At 37.8% G+C, this 14,653-nt stretch overlaps 2 protein-coding genes across 3 annotated transcripts; both read right to left on the minus strand.

Moving 5' to 3' along the window:
* Positions 1-5,466: 5,466 nt before the first annotated feature.
* On the minus strand, positions 5,467-11,120 carry mbd3a (methyl-CpG binding domain protein 3a). Of its 2 annotated transcripts, none has more exons than XM_065272529.2 (7): positions 10,879-11,120; positions 9,649-9,805; positions 9,416-9,553; positions 8,921-9,011; positions 8,595-8,772; positions 6,435-6,599; positions 5,467-6,340 (listed from the first exon to the last, which is right to left on the minus strand). In XM_065272529.2, exons 1-6 carry the CDS (start codon positions 10,890-10,892, stop codon positions 6,437-6,439), a joined length of 741 nt encoding a protein of 246 aa, XP_065128601.1. In that variant the 5' UTR covers positions 10,893-11,120; the 3' UTR covers positions 5,467-6,340; positions 6,435-6,436. The 2 variants fall into 2 exon arrangements, with proteins under 2 accessions (XP_065128601.1, XP_065128600.1); XM_065272528.2 differs by having other exon boundaries at positions 10,783-11,119.
* A 551-nt stretch (positions 11,121-11,671) lies between these two features.
* Positions 11,672-13,197, minus strand: uqcr11 (ubiquinol-cytochrome c reductase, complex III subunit XI). The gene is made up of 3 exons (XM_065272530.2): positions 13,114-13,197; positions 12,300-12,431; positions 11,672-11,781 (listed from the first exon to the last, which is right to left on the minus strand). Exons 1-2 carry the CDS (start codon positions 13,161-13,163, stop codon positions 12,311-12,313), a joined length of 171 nt encoding a protein of 56 aa, XP_065128602.1. The 5' UTR covers positions 13,164-13,197; the 3' UTR covers positions 11,672-11,781; positions 12,300-12,310.
* Positions 13,198-14,653: the final 1,456 nt, after the last annotated feature.

The following is a 14,653-nucleotide window of genomic DNA, read 5'->3' on the forward strand; positions in this document are numbered from 1 at the left end:
CTCGCACTGTTATGACTTTATCTGTTCTCACACTGTTACGACTTTATCTGTTCCGGCACTGTTACGACTTTATCTATTCTCGCACTGTTATGACTTTATCTGTTCCGGCACTGTTATGACTTTATCTGTTCTCGCACTGTTATGAATTTATCTGTTCTCACACTGTTACGACTTTATTTATTCTCGCACTGTTATGAATTTATCTGTTCTCACACTGTTACGACTTTATCTGTTCCGGCACTGTTATGAATTTATCTGTTCCGGCACTGTTATGACTTTATCTGTTCTCGCACTCTCTATGACTTTATCTGTTCTCGCACTGTTATGAATTTATCTGTTCCGGCACTGTTATGAATTTATCTGTTCCGGCACTGTTATGAATTTATCTGTTCTCACACTGTTACGACTTTATCTGTTCCGGCACTGTTATGAATTTATCTGTTCTCACACTGTTACGACTTTATCTGTTCCGGCACTGTTATGACTTTATCTGTTCTCGCACTGTTACGACTTTATCTGTTCCGGCACTGTTATGAATTTATCTGTTCTCGCACTGTTACGACTTTATCTGTTCTCACACTGTTACGACTTTATCTGTTCCGGCACTGTTATGAATTTATCTGTTCTCACACTGTTACGACTTTATCTGTTCCGGCACTGTTATGAATTTATCTGTTCTCACACTGTTACGACTTTATCTGTTCCGGCACTGTTACGCCTTTATCTATTCTCGCACTGTTACGACTTTATCTGTTCTCGCACTGTTACGACTTTATCTGTTCTCACACTGTTACGACTTTATCTGTTCCGGCACTGTTATGACTATATCTGTTCTCGCACTGTTAAGACTTTGGGCCCTATCTTGCACCCAGCGCAATTGACTTTGTCAGTGACGCATGTATCATTCGTATTTTGCGCCGGCGCACAGCGGGGTTTTTCCCTCCACAGATGCACGTCAGCAAACTAGGGAATGAACTTGCGCTCCCTGGGCGGTTCAGCGTAAAAAGGAGGCGTGTTGCGGCGCAAACCATCTCTTATGCTATTTTGCAGTTTCAAAAAACAATTGCGCTACTAACAAAAAAAAACTAGTCTAAAGTCAGTGGCGCGTTGCGCGTGGTTCATTATGCTATTTTAAGGGCGCATGCTTGACCATAATGTATAGCGTGCACAACGCGCACACACTTTGCTTATCTAATCTACACAGATGCAACAGTTATTTTTGCAAATCATAAATTGTTACACTTAAAAATATTAATACACGAGATAAGGGGAATCATAGTGGTGAGCATTGTGGTGATATTTTTTATTTATTCTCATGCAAATAACGATTAAAATATTTTCATAACTTTGTTGTGTGGCTGTATTACGTTTATTTTATGTAAATAATAGTTAAAATGTTTTCATAAGAAACCTTAATGTATATGAACTTGATTTGTAAGAGTACTTTGGGGTTGGACCTTGCTTGCGTTTCTTGGGTCCGATTTCAAAGCCCCCAAACCCTTTCAGCGGTGAGGGTGGACGCAGATGTCCTCTGCTGGCGTCAAGTCCTGAGGCAGATCCACCTCCCGTTACACGGCGTGCCCGATTTATGCTGGCAAGCGTGGGATTCCCCCGTACAAGAACGTGGGTCTCCTCGGCTGTAAACCGCTCCTAGCGTGCGCCTGGTAAATCCGTCATAATAATAGCAACCCGCCATGGAACTTGCGCCCTTGCGTTTAAAGGGAATGTTGGCTAGCGTTCTGATTGGTTTATTTGACGTTACGCCCAAACCACACCTATGAATAATGAACCTACTTCAGACCAACCTCTTATTGATTTGCGCCCGGCGCAAGAGTTATTTCTCACGCCGGGAAAATAGCAACAGCGCCCAAGATCCGCCCACAAACTCACTTGCGCGTTGCGCTTCGCACTTGCGTTTCAGATCGTTAAAATAGAGCCCTTTATCTGTTCCGGCACTGTTATGAATTTATCTGTTCTCGCACTGTTACGACTTTATCTGTTCTCACACTGTTACGACTTTATCTGTTCCGGCACTGTTATGACTTTATCTGTTCTCACACTGTTATGACTTTATCTGTTCCGGCACTGTTATGACTTTATCTGTTCTCGCACTGTTACGACTTTATCTGTTCTCGCACTGTTATGAATTTATCTGTTCTCGCACTGTTACGACTTTATCTGTTCTCACACTGTTACGACTTTATCTGTTCCGGCACTGTTATGAATTTATCTGTTCTCACACTGTTACGACTTTATCTGTTCCGGCACTGTTATGACTTTATCTGTTCTCACACTGTTACGACTTTATCTGTTCCGGCACTGTTACGACTTTATCTGTTCTCACACTGTTATGACTTTATCTGTTCCGGCACTGTTATGACTTTATCTGTTCTCACACTGTTACGACTTTATCTGTTCTCACACTGTTACGACTTTATCTGTTCTCGCACTGTTACGACTTTATCTGTTCTCACACTGTTACGACTTTATCTGTTCCGGCACTGTTACGACTTTATCTGTTCTCACACTGTTATGACTTTATCTGTTCCGGCACTGTTATGAATTTATCTGTTCTCGCACTGTTACGACTTTATCTGTTCTCACACTGTTACGACTTTATCTGTTCCGGCACTGTTACGACTTTATCTGTTCTCACACTGTTATGACTTTATCTGTTCCGGCACTGTTATGAATTTATCTGTTCTCGCACTGTTACGACTTTATCTGTTCCGGCACTGTTATGAATTTATCTGTTCTCACACTGTTACGACTTTATTTATTCTCGCACTGTTATGAATTTATCTGTTCTCACACTGTTACGACTTTATCTGTTCCGGAACTGTTATGAATTTATCTGTTCTCACACTGTTACGACTTTATCTGTTCCGGCACTGTTATGAATTTATCTGTTCTCACACTGTTACGACTTTATCTATTCTCACACTGTTATGAATTTATCTGTTCTCACACTGTTACGACTTTATCTGTTCCGGCACTGTTATGAATTTATCTGTTCTCACACTGTTACGACTTTATCTATTCTCACACTGTTATGAATTTATCTGTTCTCACACTGTTACGACTTTATCTGTTCCGGCACTGTTATGAATTTATCTGTTCTCACACTGTTACGACTTTATCTGTTCCGGCACTGTTATGAATTTATCTGTTCTCACACTGTTACGACTTTATCTGTTCCGGCACTGTTACGACTTTATCTATTCTCGCACTGTTATGACTTTATCTGTTCCGGCACTGTTATGACTTTATCTGTTCTCGCACTGTTATGAATTTATCTGTTCTCACACTGTTACGACTTTATTTATTCTCGCACTGTTATGAATTTATCTGTTCCGGCACTGTTACGGCTTCATCTGTTCTCGCACTGTTATGACTTTATCTGTTCTCGCACTGTTATGACTTTATCTGTTCTTGCACTGTTACGACTTTATCTATTCTCGCACTGTTATGACTTTATCTGTTCCGGCACTGTTATGAATTTATCTGTTCCGGCACTGTTACGACTTTATCTATTCTCGCACTGTTATGACTTTATCTGTTCCGGCACTGTTATGACTTTATCTGTTCTCGCACTCTCTATGACTTTATCTGTTCTTGCACTCTCTATGACTTTATCTGTTCTTGCACTGTTACGACTTTATCTATTCTCACACTGTTATGACTTTATCTGTTCCGGCACTGTTATGAATTTATCTGTTCCGGCACTGTTACGACTTTATCTATTCTCGCACTGTTACGACTTTATCTGTTCTCGCACTGTTACGACTTATCTGTTCTTGCACTGTTACGACTTTATCTGTTCCGGCACTGTTATGACTTTATCTGTTCTCGCACTCTCTATGACTTTATCTGTTCTTGCACTCTCTATGACTTTATCTGTTCTTGCACTGTTACGACTTTATCTATTCTCGCACTGTTATGACTTTATCTATTCTCGCACTGTTACGACTTTATCTGTTCTCACACTGTTACGACTTTATCTGTTCCGGCACTGTTATGACTTTATCTGTTCTCACACTGTTACGACTTTATTTATTCTCGCACTGTTACGATTTTATCTATTCTCGCACTGTTACGACTTATCTGTTCTTGCACTGTTACGACTTTATCTGTTCTCGCACTCTCTATGACTTTATCTGTTCTTGCACTGTTACGACTTTATCTATTCTCACACTGTTATGACTTTATCTGTTCCGGCACTGTTATGAATTTATCTGTTCCGGCACTGTTACGACTTTATCTATTCTCGCACTGTTACGACTTTATCTGTTCTCGCACTGTTACGACTTATCTGTTCTTGCACTGTTACGACTTTATCTGTTCTCGCACTGTTACGACTTTATCTGTTCCGGCACTGTTACGACTTTATCTGTTCTCGCACTCTCTATGACTTTATCTGTTCTTGCACTGTTACGACTTTATCTATTCTCACACTGTTATGACTTTATCTGTTCCGGCACTGTTATGAATTTATCTGTTCCGGCACTGTTACGACTTTATCTATTCTCGCACTGTTACGACTTTATCTGTTCTCGCACTGTTACGACTTATCTGTTCTCGCACTGTTACGACTTATCTGTTCTTGCACTGTTACGACTTTATCTGTTCCGGCACTGTTATGAATGTATCTATTCTCGCACTGTTATGACTTTATCTGTTCTCACACTGTTACGACTTTATTTATTCTCGCACTGTTATGAATTTATCTGTTCCGGCACTGTTATGAATGTATCTGTTCCGGCACTGTTATGACTTTATCTGTTCTCGCACTCTCTATGACTTTATCTGTTCTTGCACTGTTACGACTTTATCTATTCTCACACTGTTATGACTTTATCTGTTCCGGCACTGTTATGAATTTATCTGTTCCGGCACTGTTACGACTTTATCTGTTCTTGCACTGTTACGACTTTATCTGTTCCGGCACTGTTATGACTTTATCTGTTCTCGCACTCTCTATGACTTTATCTGTTCTTGCACTCTCTATGACTTTATCTGTTCTTGCACTGTTACGACTTTATCTATTCTCGCACTGTTACGACTTTATCTATTCTCGCACTGTTACGACTTTATCTAATCTCGCACGATTACGACTTATCTGTTCTTGCACTGTTACTGCTGCCGTCTTTACTGGAGGTGAATGCAGCAAACATCAAATACGGTCAGTGGGATTTTTTTATAGAAAGATTAAAAATACGGGAGAAATACATGAAATTATTTAAACGGGATGATGGCGGGATAGCATGGTAAAATACAAGAAATCTCAGGAAAAACGGGAGGGTTGACAGCTATGCATTCTAGTGACTTTAATCTCGAGATGTTTTTATTTTTGCTTGACCCTAATCCTCCTGTCACTGTGGACAAAAAAAATGTGTAAAATCATGTATATTTATACCCCCCCACACACACACATGTTGAATACATACAAATCACGCCAGTCAATCATATGGTTCGTGTAAATAACTTTAATTTAACCATGATTGTGAGAAAAGCGAGATAAAGCAAAGTGAAAAATACAAGTGACCGTCGTCTACAGTCTCAATAATGAAGTCAAAGTTTAGTGACAAATGTTTACTACACACACATCCACACTGTAACTTTCACAGATTGATATTCAATCCACGTTTCCAACGGTAACAAAGGGGCTAAGTGATGATGAGCTGAAGTCACTGAAAACTCAATTGTGTTTATTTTTAGTGATGTCAGGGATACAAAGACATCATGACCACATGTCTTTGTAAAAACTTTCAAGCACCAATGTAAAAGCTTATATATCTACACAAAACATCAAATATAAAGGAACTAATACAAAAAATTGAGCACCATATTTGTACCAGTCATTATGAAGCGACCCTACGAGTACAATGTCTCCAAGAAAATAATCCTAAAAACAGGGCATTTCTTTTGTGTAAAAAATTACTTTGTTAAAACGATCTTACAAGTTTCCATGATTTTTCTTAAAAAATACTTAGCTTAAGAAACTAATTTACAGTATTGACCGCTCTCTCTCTCTCTCTCTCTCTCTCTCGCTCTCTCTCTCTCTCAAAAGTAGTAAATCCTTTAAACACAAATCTTAAATTCAGTGGAAGAATTCAGAAACGCAAGCTTCATCCACCAAATTCTTCTCATCCACCAAATTCTTCTCATCCCAACGAATAAAAAAAAAAAAAACAGAGAGGTCACTTAAAACAAGATAATATAAAAACTGATCTTAGTTTTATAAAATCTGCTGTTTCTGGGTTCACAGTTGATTTGGAGTTTCTGAAAGAGCTTCTGCATAGTGAAGGAGAAACACTGTCTGTTGGAGTCATTCATCATCCTAAAACACAAACACATGCATCAGTTAGGAGACCATAAAACCTTTCCCCAGATTATCAAAACTTTAAACTTTGTTGAAGGCAAGTGTTTCTTACAGCTATCCAGACTCCTCCTCTTCCTCCTCCTCCTCCTCCTCGTCATTGGATTCCTCGTGTAGAGACGTAGCATCGATGGAGGCTTCTTCTATGTGTGCTAACATATCAGCCATGAGCGCCTCCTCCAGCCTCTTCCTCACACTATACACCAGATCTTCTTGTTTCCTGCAGGAGCAGCACAATCTCACAAACTACTTCAATATCACAACAGATGATCTTCTTATACACTTCTCACACTCTGCTATATATGAAACAATGGCACACATATGTTCAGAAGTCTTCAGCCACAGGTTTGGTGTTTGGCTGAGGTAGAGTCGTGTTTGGACAGTCAGTATGTAGCTGAGTTTAGGCTTTTATTTGCGTGCAAGGTTTGCTGTTCAAGGATTAGACGTCCTTCAGAACTGTGGATCGGTTCAACCGCTGTGCTGTTTTATTACTACTACTATTACAGTTTATGTGTTACATAGAATAATTTAAGGAGTTGTTTAGGTGAGAAAATATTTACGTATAAACCTCAAACCTGAGGTCAATTAGTAAAGAAATCAAGTTAGCGCTCATGTACCCACTAAAGCAGCCTCATCTCAGCAAATCTTTCTGAAATTTGCCGCGGGCTCTGATGCATCACTCCATTTTAATCACCCGTTTAGAGGCTATCTTTGGAGTTTCTGATTCTGCATTAAAGTGATTTAAGTCCTTCCTCTTTGATCGCAAACAGTTTGTTGTAATGAGTGACTGCAAGTCTGAGGTCGGTGTGGTGCACTTTGGTGTTCCCCAGGGGTCTGTTTTGGGCCCTTTACTTTTTAGTATTTATACTTTTCCATTTGGCCAACTTTTAAGAACACTTGGTCTTAACTTTCACTTTTATGCTGATGACACTCAGATACATTTAAAACATGATGTGAATATGCCTGTGTCTCTTCTTTCTCAATGTTTTACTGAGATAAAAAATGGATTTCTAAAAATCTAAGCAGTAACAGTGGATGGCTCTGCTTTAGAAATCCAAACTAAACAAAAAAAAAAAGATATTTTTTGATATTCAACACCAATTTAACATTTGACCATCACGTTCATAACACAGTCAATGTTGCCAAATTATGTCTCATGTTGACTTTCTCTGTGGCTGAAAAGTTAATCAACTCTTGTTTTTTCATGTATTGATTATTGTAATGCTTTGCTGGCTGGAGTTTCTAAAGCTACCCTAAGTAAATTATAGTTGGTACAAAATTCTGCTGCTAGAATTCTGACTGGAACCAGTGCAAGGGAGCACATCACACCTATACTGGAATAATTGCACTGGCTTCCTGTTAGTTTTCCTATTGATTTTAAAATTCTCATGCTCACTTATAAGGCCTTGAATAATTTGGCCCCTTGTTCTGTGTATCTTTAATTTCATATGTGTATGTAAAGTGCTACTTTTAAAGGCAAGTTTAACGTTTATTATTATGTGAAGAGGTTTGGCAGATGATGCGCAGTTAAGATTGTATAGATTATATCGTACACATTTTACACAGTAATGTTAGCTCAGTGTAGTTTTTGATACACTTTAGCTATGATTTGAACTATGGTCATCTACTTGTTATTTTGCTTGTTATCAGAAATAAACTACTGTAAAAGGACTTTGTTGTTATTGATTCTTTGTGTAAGTTTACTGGAAGTTATGTTTGTTCTATGAAAGATGTTTGTTTATGTTGTTACTGCTGAAAGGGTCTATAGGCTGTTTTTTACGTGTATGGTTGAACGCACAGCCTTGCAAGTAGGCATGGGCCGGTTACCGGTTTCAAGGTTTAAAACAGTCAAGGTTTGTGCACACGTGTACACACATGTTCAATGCCTCTTGCGGGCTACATAATGCATTAACATACCTTGTTTATTTTTGTGTACTGGATCACTTGAACACTAGCTTACATTATATCCCCAAATTAAATAGAAATGAAAGCATTAAAATAGAGCTCATATTCTTTAAAATAACAAAACATTCAGAGCTCTGATCTAAAATTCTGCTGCTTACACAGACGCAGGCACTTCAGATATTATAGATGAGCTCCCGATGGGTGTAAGATACCTTCATTAAGCCAAATAGTATCACATAAATCCTGCCTGGATAAGCTAATCCTGAAATGCGTGGTGACATTGTGCTCAGATCTTGAAATGTTTGTGTACCTGATGTCATCATCAGTAACCAGGAAGGCTTTGCACAGCGGCTGTGTGGTATTGAGCCAGACTCCAGGGTTTTTCTCCACCGCAGCAGACAGTTGACCTGTGATGGGCGCTGAGCTGGTGTGTAAAGCGCTGGCGAGAGCTGAGAGCAAAGTCTTATCTGTGTAACCTGGACCAACACCTGCACATATAACAAAGACCAGAGAAAATATTCACATACACACTACATTAACATTTGGGATGATAATACTGACAATGTAAGAATAAAGCAATAGTGTGTAGGTTTTGTTGCAAAGTTATCAAATGTAATAATTTTGTGAGGTCCTCACCTTGCAAACCTTTGGGAAGATCCATAGTTTTCACCAGCTCCTCTGCTATATCAGACGCATGAAGTCCACTCAGCTTCTTCTCCCAGAAAAGCTTGGGATTGAAACACAAAAAAAATCACATTTATTTCATGAAACAAGAAAATAATCTTTACACAGATGATCTTTTGATACAATGACTTTGACACATGTCTGCCACGAGTAGTCATCCTCTAAAGCTCATCATTTCTGTAATAAGCTCGAAAAGTTCCCAAAATATTATAAAATTTCACCACAACTACACTGCAAGTCTTGTTTAGTTCAATCAGTTTGCCAATGATTGCAAAGTTTACAAAACATTGTGTGAAATAAAATTCAAATATAAGTTTAAAACCAAAGAGTGACTAAATAATGACAACTTTCATGTGTGTGGGACTATCAGTGTATCTATCAGTGTTGTTTTATTCTGTAGACTGACATGTAATAATGATGAAGATGATGATGAAGATCATGATGTACCTGTCTGGGCTGATCAACTGCTTTCTGAGGATCTGCTTTAACTTTATTACTGGGGTGATTTGTGACTTTGGTGACAGGCTGTTTAAAGATGGACGCCGTCTGTCGGACCGGCAGGGATGTGTTTAGATCTGGTTTACCCTAGAGAGAAAACAACCACCGATGCATGATATTGCTATTGGTTATAATCGTACAGAAAGAATAAAAGATTACAAGCGTTTATATGTGGTGTTTACCTTGCTTTGATTTTGATCGTTGCGGATCCGCTGTCTGTTCTTATTCAGTTTACTCATCAACATTTTCCCTGTGCGGAAATCAAAAGAGCTCAAGTCCATGGAGTTTCCCAGATAACGGACCAGCTGAGGTTTACTACGAAACTTCTTCCCCGTTGGACTACGAATGAAGAGAAAGTTCAGAAAGTATTAAGCAAACACATTTTAAACAAGGTTCGGTAAGACATAAATCTCTCTAAACCACAATAAAACTAAGAGGTGCTTTATCAGAATCTTATAATATAACACAAACAAAACTGTCCAAATAAAAACAAATCTGAAAGTGTACCCAAAATGGCAAGAATGGGTAAGATTATAATATCATGGTTCACTGATATACCAGGGGCGGAGGTTTGATCATCCCTACTGAATAAAAAACAGCTAAAGCCAGCATAAGCTGCTCTCCCAGCTTGGCATTAGCTGGTTTTGCAAGCTGTATTTTGGTCACTTTTTGAGCTGGACTTGCCAGCTTTGCCAGGCTGGGAACCACCAGCTAGTGCCACCTTCAACCAACTACCAGTTTATGCTAGTCTTAGCTGGATTTTTTCAGGAAGGATTTATGTACCATGATAGTTAGTTACACCTACAAACATACTTTGGGAATAAAACATCGTTTAAACATGTCTATCCAAGACTGCATCTATATCCAACTGCTGACGTCATGAGATTCATAAACAGATGATCAAACACATGCAGTCCTCTGCACACTTCTGACTTACTACAGTTCAGTTTTTATCACATTATACGAGCACTATACGCATTAGAATCTATACAAAACAAGATCTTTAATTAGAAATTCAATTTAAACTTTATAAAATAATCATATTGAGGGAGAAATTATCAATCAAAACAAAAACAAGAGTTAGCACGCCTGCTGCTAACAGTGTTTAGCGCTCGCCGATAACTCATTATTATAGGACACAAAAACAGCATCTTTTTCACTTATACACGACAAACATCAATTTATCGCTTATAATGACGTGTTAAAGTGTTTTATTGATCGATAAAAATTAACTTAATGACGGTAAACGAACATAAAAAAATGCAAGTTGTTTGGCTTTGTCGTCTCGATGCTGTCCGGCTAACTGACTGCAGTACCTAAAGTAATAGACATCACTTTTCCCCGCGGACAAGCCCGACTTTCTGGTCACTTCTTCCCTTTTCCAACCATTTGGGAGGGCCGAGCACCCCCACCTTTTCCTTTCCATGTTTCTCCCGGTGTCTGTCTGGAAGGAAAAGCGTTGAATGTTTAGGGTTAAACACGGCTGCTGTCCGCTGCTCTCTATCCGCTCACCTCACGACCTTCTGACTCATCATGACTCCGGTGAACTGAGAGTCGATTCGCGATTCATTCATCTGATGAGTCGCAACTTACTGTTGAAGGAATTTGAGAAACAACGAAGTAAATTCTTTCTTTAAAAAATAATGATAAAACAGTCGTGTTGTTGAGGTATTTGTTTAAGAATTGACTGAGCTGACGTTGATGATGACGCGGAATCGGATCTTATTGTGAATCGACTCGAGTCATTCAGTGCGTTATCATCTTGTACAAGGTGATAATATCTTTGAATAATCCTAATGTAATTTCATTTTCTTTAATAATCCAGAAAATGTCTGATTAAAGAGATATTTTTTATATTTTATTGGGAGGACCATTTGAACAAAATTGAATCAAAACTGAAAAATTATACAAATTAAATTAGCAAATTTTGAACAGATCACAAGGAAGCTGCTGTAAATGAATAAACTGACATATAACAATTAAGTGATCATAAAATACAAACAATCAAAGATAATTTTAAATGATTTATTAAAAAAAACGTGTGATGGATCAGAAGATCTGGAGAGCGCAGATCCACCGATTCGACTCCTTCAATTCAACACAGGATAGAGATTTCTTCAGACATTACACTGTTTAACGTGACAGCTTTATTTGGATTGTGAGACATGTCCCTTTTTTCTTTATATAACCCCCACACAATGAAAATCAAGACAAAATATTTATTAAATGTCCCAACAAAATAAATAACAGTGTTCATTTGCAGGTTTCTTCCCCTATGACGTCCATCTCCAATTCATTCAAAGCATCAGACTGACCTAAAGAAAACCAAAAGCAAACAACATGAGAAATGAAAAGTATACATCTTTACATATATTAGTGTTGTTGTTGTTTTGTCTCAAGATGCACACCTGTAACGTTTTTTTTGGTAAGGTTTTCTTGTAAAAGCTACCTAAATGTCCTAATATGACTAAGGCCTAGTCCTGGATTAATCTAAACCCGATCCAGGAAAACACCCCTTTAAGTCCAAATATATCTTCTCCAAATGCTCCAATCACAACCTGTAATGCATTTGTCCTACATGCACGATAAAATCAAAAAGACAAAGCTTGTTTCACTAATGTCTTTCAATTATATATGGAAAATACCTGTATTCAACTACACATTAATATGAGGGTCGTACAAGTCAAAGCGGTACTTCATCTCTCACTAGTACAGGAGACTCAGTTTAACTTAACCGACCCTCTGAGAATAATGTGAGTGCTTTTGAGTCAGTTACAGGCAGTATAAACTGAAATAAGACCACACATTCATGAACATATTCAAGAAGACAAACCTTCTGAAGCTTTACTCATCCTTCTTGAACTTTCCATTAACGTAGGGAACATAGTCCAAGATGAGCCGCCAATCTGTAAAGTGAACAAGAGCGACACCTCCAACTCCACCCCAGACTGCAAGAGTGGGGACCCTGGACATGAAGAAAATCAACATCATGATGAAGATGATGGACAAACACAAACATTACTGGAAACTTAAAGACACACCTTCACATCATTCAATGATATTTGAATCAAGTTAAACAGCAGCCTAAAACAGATGAGGTTTTGTGTATGTGTGGGGGGGGATAAAGTCATTTATTTGTGTTTCTACATCAAAACATCCAACATAATCATAATATAAACTTGACTGAGTAAAATCATGTCAAAGATTGAGATCAATGTGAGTCAAAACAAACCTTCATGCAATGAACTTACATGTCTTCTTTATACATTACAAAACTACACATAACATTCATGACCAGTTATCAAAAGAAAAAACAAAAACACACAACACGAATAGTTGAAGTACGCAATGTGTGAATAAGGGGGTCTGACAAATTCTTAAAAGATATATAAACAAATAGATCAACATTTACATACAAAAAAATACATGTACAAATAAAGATCGCACTTTAAATACTCATAATAAATGTAAATAAATACGCAAAGTGTGTGTGTGTGTGTGTTATCGTGACCTGAATCCCTACTGCTCGTTAGCTTAGCAGGCTACAGGTCGTGACAAGGACAAAACTTCTAATAAAAATCATCTGACCGCGACATTATCAATAAAACAGCGTTTTTCTGCAGTACTGAGGTTTACCACATTCTTACCATGCTTTCGCGACAGACACGTATTTCGGTCCGATTATTTTGCCCAACATTATCAGACGTGTGTGTGACCAGCCGTAGCAGCACTCGCGAAATGAAAAGCTGTGGAAACGACGGATGTTACGTCATTCCACCGATGACATGAGCGGAAGTTAGATGTTCACTTTATTTCTAGAATACAACAGTTGTTGACCACAGTGCTGTACAAACCAAGATAAAAACACAAGTAACACAGTAAAATAACATTTTAAAACAACTTATAAAATTCTGGTCACAGTATTACCTGGTAAAACAAATGCAAGTAATATTTTATTTTTATTTAAATGACGTTACTTGAACATCATTTGAATTTGGGCCGTTTCTCAAGAAGTATACGGAGAAAACACGATACAATAAACCTTCCCTACTAATTTCGAACAAATACCATGGCCGTTTCTCAATCCGAAGGCTGCAGCTTGTGAAGGGCGCATATCTAGGCTGCATACGTCATCAATACATCTTATTTCATAATATTTACAATTATAAAGTTGACTATTTTTCTTAGTTAATTGTCAATGGTTGGAATATGCTTATGGTATGCTAAGTTAACTTAAACAAACTTGATGACGTATGCAGCCTGAGAAACGGCCAGTGACTTTGGAGGACGGCAGTTTATTGTTTCGTGTTCTCCGTGTACTTATTTACTTATTAACAACTTTCACATAAAAAAACCATAAACAACTCGTTTAATATAATTCAGGTACAAAATTAAAAAGAGCACAGGTCCTGTCAGGCAGCGCGAGCAAGTTTACAAAGACGTCTCGAAATTTTAAATAAGACAGAAACGTTTACTAGTGATGGGAGAAATGAAGCTTCGAATCAATTGATTCAGTTTATCGAAGCGTTCCACACACCACACACGATGGCGACACCTGCTGGTCAAAATCGTGTAAAAGCAGATATGTTCAAACATTTTACACTTTTTTTTTTACAAAATAATAGCAAGATTTTTATTAAAATATGTTAAAAAATGATTTAACTTAATTAAGACATAATTAAAAGTGTATTATGTGTTTTTAGTTTTATTTAGGGTGAACAAATCGTTAAAACTAACTCCCCATTTAATTATGCACATTTTTGTCATTAAATCTGCTATAAACAAAATGATAGTGTTATTAGTCAGAAGGATTAATGTTTTATGAACTGACTCGAGTTCTCCTAGCCATATTTGACACTGGTCACGTGATCAACTCCCTCTAGTGGTAAATTATCGGATTTTCGAAACGTTTCGAAACAGTTATGACGTAATGAAGCCTCGTATGCTAAAAATCACGTGACTTGGCCATTTTGAAACTAGCTCCGAACCAATTGATTCGAAACAAAAGATTTGTAAGAGTTTCGAAGCCTCAGAAGAAGTTCTTCGAAAGCGACCATCACTAATTTTCACCCGTTTTGTGATGTTTTTAACTTTAAATAAGGTATGATTTATATTGTTTTCCATTATTGCGCATTGTAAATATTGTTTTGGATATTAAATAGCCTACAGATGGATTTAAACCATCTA

The sequence above is a fragment of the Paramisgurnus dabryanus genome, chromosome 6 (genome assembly GCF_030506205.2).
Source record: "Paramisgurnus dabryanus chromosome 6, PD_genome_1.1, whole genome shotgun sequence".
NCBI lineage: Eukaryota > Metazoa > Chordata > Actinopteri > Cypriniformes > Cobitidae > Paramisgurnus > Paramisgurnus dabryanus.